Genomic DNA, 10,525 nt, shown 5'->3' with positions numbered 1-10,525 from the left:
TCCCCCCCCCCACCTACAACCCCTGCCAGTACGAGACTCGAACCCGCAACCTTTGGGTTACGAGTCCAACTCTCTAACCATTAGGCCACGACTTCCCGTCTGTTGTTGTTGAGTGTGCACGCTCACAGATTGAATTCTTTGTGCTCGTGACTTCCCTCATCATAAACAACACTGCAGATACAATGTAAATAAAAGATTCATTTCGTAGCTTCAGTGATTATAACAGGAGTTTTTGCATAACTTGAGCTAGACTAGACTAACGTCATGGACCGACATGTTTGTCTGTGAAGCCAAAGCCAGAATATATGATGAGCCGTTCCCCTAAAACACAAACACAAAAAAGTTTGTATTCTATTAAATCGAAATTAATAATAATTATTACAATATCAAGAGCAATAATCGACAATAACAATTTCTGTCATAAAATTAGCTCCCGTTTTTAAATCTATAATTTAGATACAATTATAAAGTCAAGTGTTATCGGCAAGTTTAAAATATTTTGATTGAATGAAGTAATTGGTTAAATGTAAGTATTTGACATTAAAGACAACACGGATACAATTATTAAGGTGTTCATGTTCAGTTCATTGCTTGCAAATTATTTGCAATATTTTATTGCAAATTACTGACTTTTGTCCACGTGAATAATTACTTGAAAAAAATCTTCTCAGCTAATAACATATTTTCCTTAAATGTATTAATAATTGTTTAACATCTTTAATAAAGGTTTTCATCAGTGATCTAGTTTTGCTTTGGTATTAAAATTGGCTTGAGAATCATAAAATTTAATTGTACTGGTATTTTGACAACGATAATCAGCAACTGACATATAGAAGACCAACCAACAAAGTTCAATATTTTCAAAAAATCCTGCGAATAGTTTTAGGTGGTTTGTGTGCATTTGCCATACCGAGTGTTAGCAGCTGATCTATGGCTGTGATGACTCTCTCGCACTCGTCATCTCGTGTGTGCAGCCCCCACTCTCCCTCCTGAGGGGTGTACAGCAGGGCCTGAAGCTCGTCCTCTGTGACCGGGACACTGCCCCCATGTTCCTCTGGAAGTGGAGCTGTAGATGGTCAATCACACCATTAGATATGCCCGAATGTGACTGGATGATTTAGTGTCCGATTTTAAGTGTGTCAGTACCTTCTTCAGGTATGGGCTCTATATCCCATGGACTCATTTTCTCTCTCTCTCCATTATCCCACCTGCAAAACAACACACCAATTATTAAAAAGATTTACGGCAATAATAAGCCCAAGGTTTAACTCTGTACTCTTGTAGAGCAGTGATCAAATCTACGTACCTGACAATGTAGCACTGAAAGAGGCTGTCTGGATAGTCAGATTGAAATGGCTCCTGACACTCCACCGAACCAAACCACCAAGCATCATCAATGATGCTCCTGAAATGCTGACCTACATACAGATATTCACAGCTGTTATTTGCTACTTATATGCTATTTTATGATCATAATAAACATATTCGTCTTTACCACCACAGCATTAATAGATCAATAATCTATGCCATGCAGCCACTAATCCTGCAAGCATTATAGCATGTTTCTATGCAGTTAATAATGTGTTATGGATGGTTGTTTACTTGCTCAAATCAAAAGAACCCAATCAACCATTTTTTGGTATGGCTCAGGCCCATCTTTCAATGTAAATCTATGGGATTTTTTTCTCTCACTTCCTTATCCACCAAGTAATGATGCTCAATCACTTAAAAAAGTGACAACCTGCCTTTCCCCAACAAGCCACATGATTTGAGGCATCATTTACAGCCTTTGAGCAAACCTCTACCCAAGTTTGTTTGCACTAAGATATCAGTGGCTCTTGCATATACCACAGTTTAAAGCACAAACACACCAGGCTGCCAGTTGCGTTCTTTGGCCTCATTGTAAAACTGTTGTAGCACCAGAAAGTCAATGCCGGGGAGCAGTTGGGGGTTCGGTGCCTTGCTCAAGGGCACCTCAGTCGTGGTATTGAAGGTGGGAGAGAGCGCTGTATATTCACTCCCCCCACCTACAATCCCTGCCGGTACGAGACTCGAACCCGCAACCTTTGGGTTACGAGTCCAACTCTCTAACCATTAGGCCACGACTTCCCGTCTGTTGTTGTTGAGTGTGCACGCTCACAGATTGAATTCTTTGTGATCGCGACTTCCCTCATCATAAACAACACTGCAGATACGATGTAAATAAAAGATTCATTTCGTAGCTTCAGTGATTATAACAGGAGTTTTTGCATAACTTGAGCTAGACTAGACTAACGTCATGGACCGACATGTTTGTCTGTGAAGCCAAAGCCAGAATATATGATGAGCCGTTCCCCTAAAACACAAACACAAAAAAGTTTGTATTCTATTAAATCGAAATTAATAATAATTATTACAATATCAAGAGCAATAATCGACAATAACAATTTCGGTCATAAAATTAGCTCCCGTTTTTTAAATCTATAATTTAGATACAATTATAAAGTCAAGTGTTATCGGCAAGTTTAAAATATTTTGATTGAATGAAGTAATTGGTTAAATGTAAGTATTTGACATTAAAGACAACACGGATACAATTATTAAGGTGTTCATGTTCAGTTCATTGCTTGCAAATTATTTGCAATATTTTATTGCAAATTACTGACTTTTGTCCACGTGAATAATTACTTGAAAAAAATCTTCTCAGCTAATAACATATTTTCCTTAAATGTATTAATAATTGTTTAACATCTTTAATAAAGGCTTTCATCAGTGATCTAGTTTTGCTTTGGTATTAAAATTGGCTTGAGAATCATAAAATTTCATTGTACTGGTATTTTGACAACGCTAATCAGCAACTGACATATAGAAGACCAACCAACAAAGTTCAATATTTTCAAAAAATCCTGCGAATAGTTTTAGGTGGTTTGTGTGCATTTGCCATACCGAGTGTTAGCAGCTGATCTATGGCTGTGATGACTCTCTCGCACTCGTCATCTCGTGTGTGCAGCCCCCACTCTCCCTCCTGAGGGGTGTACAGCAGGGCCTGAAGCTCGTCCTCTGTGACCGGGACACTGCCCCCATGTTCCTCTGGAAGTGGAGCTGTAGATGGTCAATCACACCATTAGATATGCCCGAATGTGACTGGCTGATTTAGTGTCCGATTTTAAGTGTGTCAGTACCTTCTTCAGGTATGGGCTCTATATCCCATGGACTCATTTTCTCTCTCTCTCCATTATCCCACCTGCAAAACAACACACCAATTATTAAAAAGATTTACGGCAATAATAAGCCCAAGGTTTAACTCTGTACTCTTGTAGAGCAGTGATCAAATCTACGTACCTGACAATGTAGCACTGAAAGAGGCTGTCTGGATAGTCAGATTGAAATGGCTCCTGACACTCCACCGAACCAAACCACCAAGCATCATCAATGATGCTCCTGAAATGCTGACCTACATACAGATATTCACAGCTGTTATTTGCTACTTATATGCTATTTTATGATCATAATAAACATATTCGTCTTTACCACCACAGCATTAATAGATCAATAATCTATGCCATGCAGCCACTAATCCTGCAAGCATTATAGCATGTTTCTATGCAGTTAATAATGTGTTATGGATGGTTGTTTACTTGCTCAAATCAAAAGAACCCAATCAACCATTTTTTGGTATGGCTCAGGCCCATCTTTCAATGTAAATCTATGGGATTTTTTTCTCTCACTTCCTTATCCACCAAGTAATGATGCTCAATCACTTAAAAAAGTGACAACCTGCCTTTCCCCAACAAGCCACATGATTTGAGGCATCATTTACAGCCTTTGAGCAAACCTCTACCCAAGTTTGTTTGCACTAAGATATCAGTGGCTCTTGCATATACCACAGTTTAAAGCACAAACACACCAGGCTGCCAGTTGCGTTCTTTGGCCTCATTGTAAAACTGTTGTAGCACCAGAAAGTCAATGACATCAGGCATATCATGATACCTAAAGAGAGACACAGAGACAGCTATCATTAAACATATATTCATGATCAAAAACTATCCTAATATTTATTTTAAATGCATTCATCAGAATTTAGTATTTATCGTAATTTATTATGCTATTCCAATACCAATAGTAAATAAATAAAAATATAAGACAATGTGCTTGTGTGTTTTTGAGAGTATAAGTGTACATACTTCAAGCTGAAGGATTCGTTGGTCATTTTCCCTGAGGTGGGGTCCAGTAGAGCCAGTTTGAGGCAGCACAGAGTGGGCGGCCCGACTTCATATTTAATACCCACTACCTTTACAGACTCCTGATCCTAAGAGAACACACAGACAACATACTTTCAAGTTCCTGTTGGTCTGGATGCAGAATGGGCCAACCACTGTCATGCAAACTAAATTATGCCTAATAACGAGTGGGAATGGTGATGAGACAGGAAATAAGCCCCTTACCCTGAGGTTCAGGCGGTTCCAGGGCTGTTTCTGAGGGTTGATGCTGTAGGCTTTGGCACGACACACGGCTCGGACGTATGCTTGATGACCCTGACGGAAATATATTAGCTACAGAAGAACAAAGAAAGAGAAATGGCTTAAGAAAGATGTGCATATATGATGAAAATCCTTGTATGTACTTCTGGTCATTTAGTGTGTGCCTACATTTAATGAAGGGACTCACCTCATCTCCCATTTGAGGTACAAAGGGTGATCGTCTTGGAATTGTCTCCATGATCCAAGATGGGGGCAACCATTCCTCTAAATCGCCAGCAGGCACAGACTAAATACACACACACACATTAGCATAGAAGAGAAAATATGGATGGATGGATGGATGAATGATAGATGTATGCTAACCCGCTGTTTAGTCTGTTTAGGTTTCTTTTTCTTTTCAGTGCGTTTACTCGTTCTCTCAGCCTCTCCCTGCCCTGTCCCCTCCTCGTCCTCAGAGCTACTGCTCCCAACAACACGAGCCGGCAGCCTTCTAGTTGTTCGCTTCGGAGGCTGGAGGTTGATTCCCGCATCCGCTGTCCAATCAGAATACTCGCTAGAAGAGTCACTGTAAAATATATATAAACAGGAAACGGAAAACCCCCCAGAAAATTCTTAAAACTTCTCTCAACATTCTGAAAGACTACTAAAAACTAAAATAGAAATGATTAATTAAAAATGGATAAACAAAATTACAATAGTACTATCTATAATTTAATCTCTAATATTGGTCTAAATAAAATTTGTTGTTACACCTGTCTAATTCTATATGGAGTCAAGACTAAAAGCTGCAAAAGAATTAAAGCTTCATTTAAACAATTTTAAGCTAGTTCTAGACCAAAATCAGAATGCTTCATCTGCATTATTGATGTTCTTTTATGTTGTAAAATATTGTGATTGGGACTGAACCTGGAGCTACTGTCATTCTCCCACTGAGCTTCACCATCAGAGGACACGTCACTGTTCTCAATCTGCTCCTCCTCCTGCTGGGTGCACACATTCAGAAACATCAAAATTAGCAAATATATATATATATATGGTAAAAAAAAAAAAAACAATTCACTAAAATAATTCGCCAACACTGCCTTCTTACCTCCACTTCACTGTCGGACTCTGCCACACTTTCCTCGTTATGGGTGTACGAGAGCACACTTGTGCTGCGTCTCCTTTCTCGAGTCGAGCGGGTCTGATATGCGTGTCTCCTCTGCTGAGGTCTGCGCTGAGGCCTCCGTAACATGCGAACGCTCTCTCCCACCGGCTCACTCTACATATAAAGAGGGAGAAAAACGAGGTTTAGGTTTATACTGCAGTTCGGCACTGACTTTATAGGTCTTCATGTCTATAAAACTCACTCCTGTTGTGGGTGCAGATTTCTTCTTCTTCTCAATGTTGTAGAAAGACCTTTCTACCTCTCCTTTAGCACGCCTACTGTCTTCCATCACTCTAAACATGCACAAATACATCACATCAGTGAGAAGGCAGTGTTGGGTGTTAAAACTCTCAAAGCTATTCACACAAGGTCAGTTTAGAGTAGTTAAAGGAAACAATGGACATTTAAAAGGGGAATTTCTAGTGAATCATTTCAATAAACGCCTTAGACAACAACAACCTATTATTGTGGAAAAATTATTTTTTCAGTAAATCATGGAAAACTGGAGAAGTATTGTATATGGAGAATATTGCTGTGGACAATGGGGGGCCTTGGTGTCAGAAAGGTTGAGAACCACTGCTTTAGACCACGGTGAGCTATTTTGTCACTAAAGGCATTTAAGAATAAATTTCTGTTTTTTGGTAGCATTGTTGCTCTACCAGTTGTTACTTCTGTTTGATTTGAAAGCTGTTAAATTGTCATACTTGTACCTGAATATGCCAGACTGGACTCTATAAAACTCACTCCTGTTGTGGGTGCAGATTTCTTCTTCTTCTCAATGTTGTAGAAAGACCTTTCTACCTCTCCTTTAGCACGCCTACTGTCTTCCATCACTCTAAACATGCACAAATACATCACATCAGTGAGAAGGCAGTGTTGGGTGTTAAAACTCTCAAAGCTATTCACACAAGGTCAGTTTAGAGTAGTTAAAGGAAACAATGGACATTTAAAAGGGGAATTTCTAGTGAATCATTTCAATAAACGCCTTAGACAACAACAACCTATTATTGTGGAATGAGATTCGTGATTGATTTAGTCATGTTAACAAAAAAAAGTTAAATAAAAAACTGGCATATTTAAAAATTCACTTTGTGTTTTTATTATGTGCAACAGCTCTATGTAAAATACAAGAGATTTTATTGGCAAACTGTTTTTCAAAGTAATATATATATTAATTTTGTTTTTTATAGATTAAGTTTAGGTTTACATTAGTTCCACATAATATATATATATTATGTGGTGTAGCTGATGGGGTGGTGTAGCCATTGTGGTGAGTATTGCCATCATGCTCACCATTGGTCTTATATATTTTTTTTAAATACAGAAGCTTAAATACTTTAGACAAGTGTTTCCCAACTATGCCAGACTGGACTTCATTAACCACCACGCGGCGGCTCCATGCCAGCAGGTCTCTCTCAGTGGCGATCTGACTGCGGGGGGCATTATTGTGCATCTGCCGTACACCCTCAACTTGTCCGCTACGTCGCAGCCCAACGTTAGGGGGTGACAGAGGACCACCTGCCACCTCAGCACCTACTGATCAACAGCTTTAAATGTCACAACCTCTAAACTATCAGCTTTTATATAAGTGACCTTTAAGCCAACTAATGTCTTAAATGCAAAATAATTTTAATGCAATAAAGAGAAAAAATAGATTATACCGTCTGCATTTTGCCCTTTCAATGTGTAATAATTGTACCATAAGAAAACAATGCTCCAGCACATCATTGAAATTTCTATAAAACATTTTAAAAGGTTAACTGTGGGTTGTTCTCACCTGTAGGATTTCCTGAGTGGAGTCGCTCATCTTGCTGGTGCTGGAGCTGCCTAATCAGGTCATCCAATGGGCTTTCTTCCTGAGACTCCTCTGCAGTCTGCTGGCCAATCACCTGCTCAACCACTTCACCATCACCTAAAAAAAAAAACATTAAATGACTTTCTTAAACTAATTTAAAATAAAGCCTAAACTAGTTCTCTAATAAAAGGACGACTACATATGACATGACTATTAGCACAGGGAGCTTTTCATTTAATATGATTAACATTAGCCATGCAATGTGTGCAGGACACTACTGAGGTCGTCACATTCATAGTATTCAACAGGAAGTAAATTTATGCCCAAGAGATTGTCCTGTTGAGCAGTCAGACAAATGACAAGCAGTAACATTTCTAGTGCTGTTGCTAGTCAAAATGAAAAGTACCAGAAGGACAGATATAAGTATTTTGGGTTGAAGACTACATGTCATCATTTTTATTTAAAAATAAAATGTAATTTTTCCCCCCAAATTTATCAAATTTTTTTTTAATGAAGTAAAAATGCGTTTTCACTCTACCATTGACATTGGTAACAAGAATGACATTTCATTGGTATAGACAACTGAAATTGTGTTGCACAGTAGCTACAGAATGAACAAGGCAGAATATTTTCAAAATTTCTACTACAGAAATGATTTATTAATTTGACTATAATTAGTTGTATAAAATTATATGATCATTATAAATAAAACAGGCAATCTATATAAAAATAATAATAATAACTATTACTACAGCAATAAGATGCATGTTAATCATGCAGTAAAGCTTTGAGTCTTTTGTTATTCACCATTTAAACTTAACTAAATTTACCATTAGCCATGTAGCCGAGCTGTGGCACAAGCTGCTCCTCTTTGCAGTTTTCTCTGCCTGGCACCAGGCGCTGGCAACGAGGTGGGTGGGGGTTCCCATCCACATCCACCAGAAAAGGTGGAGGCATAAGATGGGGTGCCTGCTGCGTCTGCTCATCTAGAACAAAGTTATTGGAGTCCCGGATCAGCGGCCGGAAATCCGTATGGAAGAACATTTGGTCTGGAATCTGAAAGCAGAGTGAAGCGTTGGAATGCGAGTGGTTTCAATCAACTGCACAAAAAGCTCAGAATTCCACATATCTGGGACACAAACGTACCTTTTCATAAGGCTGACTGCACCCAAATCCGAAGATGAGCAGATGACCATGAGAGTCTGTGCAGGCAAAGTGCTGCCCATCCACAGAAAATTTACAGTCAAACACAGCACCATGACCCTGGCCTTCAATCTAACACAGAAAAATAGAGAAAGAGAAAACAATTACATTTCTGTGATGAGCAGCATTTCTATCAACATCTAGACACTACCGTTTAATAATTTGGGGTTGGTAAAATTATTTACTGTTTTTGAATGAGGTCTTTTATGCTCACCAAGGCTGCATTTATTTGATCAAAAATGAAGTAAAAAATATAACAATATTGTTAAATATCATTATAGTTTAAAATAATGATTTTAATATAAATTAAAATGCAATTTATTCCTGTGATGACAATGATGAATTTTCATCAGCCATTACTCAAGTCCTCAGTGTCAAATGATTCTTTCTTATTACAGTTGAAAACAGTCGTGCTGCTTCATATTTCTATGAAAACTGATAAATTTTTTTTTAGGATTCTTCGATTAAAAGAATGTTTAAAAACAGCATTAATTTGAAATATAAGTCTTTTTTGGAACATTATCAACATCTTTTGCCACTTTTGATCGAATTAATACATCCTAAGTTGCTGAAGTATTAATTTCTTCTCTACTTGTTACCCCAAACTTTTGAAGAGTAGTTTCTTATCTTTTATGTCAACTACTTTTAAAATTGGTGAACTTTTTAGAATTGAAACGTCATCTCACCATATTGAAGAAGTTTCTGATCTTGAGGCCTTTACTGAGGTCCCAGATGTAGATGTTACCATCATGACCAGCTGATAACAAGATTCGTGAGTCAAAGGGGTGTGCTTCCAAAACAAACACCTCATCATCATGACCCTACGAACAGAGGAACATTTGCATAAATGATCCATACATAATGGGCAATAAATCATAGGAAGCGCCTCTTTAGAATTACAAAAACAGGAACCCAAAGGAACAGACTGAATTCTGCCTCACATGCATGCACACATACCGACAGCACATGTAGTAATTGGCCATTTGCTGAGTTCCAGACTTTGAGGAGGCAGTTTGAAACAGCTGTGATGATGGAGCGATCGTAACGATCCCACGCGACCATGGTCACCACCAACTTGGTCGATTTGTCATCGCCTGATATCACAGCACTCCTGTGAACACAATACATATGTCCACACAGATGTAAAAAATACACATAACGGAAGAACCAAATAGATTTATTTTTCAAAAGAACAACATTTAATGTTAATGTAATTAGATTTGGTCCCAACTGTGCTTCAGAAACCCTGGCTGTTCCCACAGTTAACAGATATATGTACACATACTGACCCTGGTAATCTGGCGCTCATGTCCAGCACGGTACTCTTCCATTCGTGCTGTTGGTAATGCCAAATCCGAGCCGTACCATCCCGACTACCACTCACAAACCTGAGACTGGATACAGAGGCAGCCAAAACACAAACACAGAGTTAAAAACACCCAGAGTAAAGACAAAAGGTACATCCCAATGAACAAACACAAAAGGAAGCACATAGTGAACGCTGATAATAAACTCACCTGTCGGTGTTATTGCAAAACTGAATAGCTACAACTTTATCCTGTAAAACAAAAACATTGTTGTACTTCTAAGTCAGCACAATATACAGTTATGACATTCAAACTTTAATTTTTAACATGTTCCTCATTTTCCAGTCTACAATCAGGGTATATACAGGAATCATGGAGTTAAATTTAATACCTTTTTAAGACTCTTTCCATACATTTTAAGACCTCATCGCCACTCCAAGTTTTAACCGGTTACATCGGCGACACTTTAACTTACATTTACTATATATTGATTGTAAGATAGCACAACTAAACAGACTTACTTTGTGATAACTCCTTATAAATACAACATAATTCAGAAGGGGGAGAACGAAGCACAAGAGAATTAATTGAGTGACTAACCAATGCAACCCAA

General features: G+C 38.3%; 1 protein-coding gene and 1 long non-coding RNA gene across 2 annotated transcripts in view; both read right to left on the bottom strand.

The window, feature by feature from the left end:
• The window catches only part of LOC107756547 (bromodomain and WD repeat-containing protein 3-like), a 19,206-nt gene that overhangs the window by 2,581 nt on the left and 6,100 nt on the right, over positions 1-10,525 (bottom strand). Inside the window, exons 12-33 of the mRNA XM_016573707.1 lie at positions 10,123-10,163; positions 9,895-9,999; positions 9,563-9,716; positions 9,292-9,426; positions 8,549-8,677; positions 8,233-8,458; positions 7,385-7,519; positions 6,965-7,140; positions 6,352-6,447; positions 5,551-5,721; positions 5,367-5,443; positions 4,824-5,025; positions 4,648-4,746; positions 4,425-4,532; positions 4,164-4,288; positions 3,887-3,969; positions 3,322-3,433; positions 3,162-3,223; positions 2,890-3,081; positions 1,307-1,418; positions 1,147-1,208; positions 911-1,054 (exon numbers count right to left, since the gene is read on the bottom strand). Of these exons, the coding sequence (XP_016429193.1) occupies positions 911-1,054; positions 1,147-1,208; positions 1,307-1,418; positions 2,890-3,081; positions 3,162-3,223; positions 3,322-3,433; positions 3,887-3,969; positions 4,164-4,288; positions 4,425-4,532; positions 4,648-4,746; positions 4,824-5,025; positions 5,367-5,443; positions 5,551-5,721; positions 6,352-6,447; positions 6,965-7,140; positions 7,385-7,519; positions 8,233-8,458; positions 8,549-8,677; positions 9,292-9,426; positions 9,563-9,716; positions 9,895-9,999; positions 10,123-10,163 (2,746 nt within the window). The remainder of the gene's footprint in view (positions 1-910; positions 1,055-1,146; positions 1,209-1,306; positions 1,419-2,889; positions 3,082-3,161; positions 3,224-3,321; positions 3,434-3,886; positions 3,970-4,163; positions 4,289-4,424; positions 4,533-4,647; positions 4,747-4,823; positions 5,026-5,366; positions 5,444-5,550; positions 5,722-6,351; positions 6,448-6,964; positions 7,141-7,384; positions 7,520-8,232; positions 8,459-8,548; positions 8,678-9,291; positions 9,427-9,562; positions 9,717-9,894; positions 10,000-10,122; positions 10,164-10,525) is intronic.
• On the bottom strand, positions 900-1,933 carry LOC107756558 (uncharacterized). Its single transcript, XR_001641829.1, has 4 exons — positions 1,872-1,933; positions 1,307-1,418; positions 1,147-1,208; positions 900-1,066 (listed from the first exon to the last, which is right to left on the bottom strand). It is a non-coding gene; the product is annotated as an uncharacterized LOC107756558 (long non-coding RNA).

The sequence above is a fragment of the Sinocyclocheilus rhinocerous genome, unplaced genomic scaffold (assembly GCF_001515625.1).
Source record: "Sinocyclocheilus rhinocerous isolate Xijiao unplaced genomic scaffold, SAMN03320098_v1.1 scaffold743, whole genome shotgun sequence".
NCBI lineage: Eukaryota > Metazoa > Chordata > Actinopteri > Cypriniformes > Cyprinidae > Sinocyclocheilus > Sinocyclocheilus rhinocerous.
The sequence above is the reverse complement of the archived record's forward strand: the minus strand, read 5'-3'. Positions and strand labels throughout refer to the sequence as shown.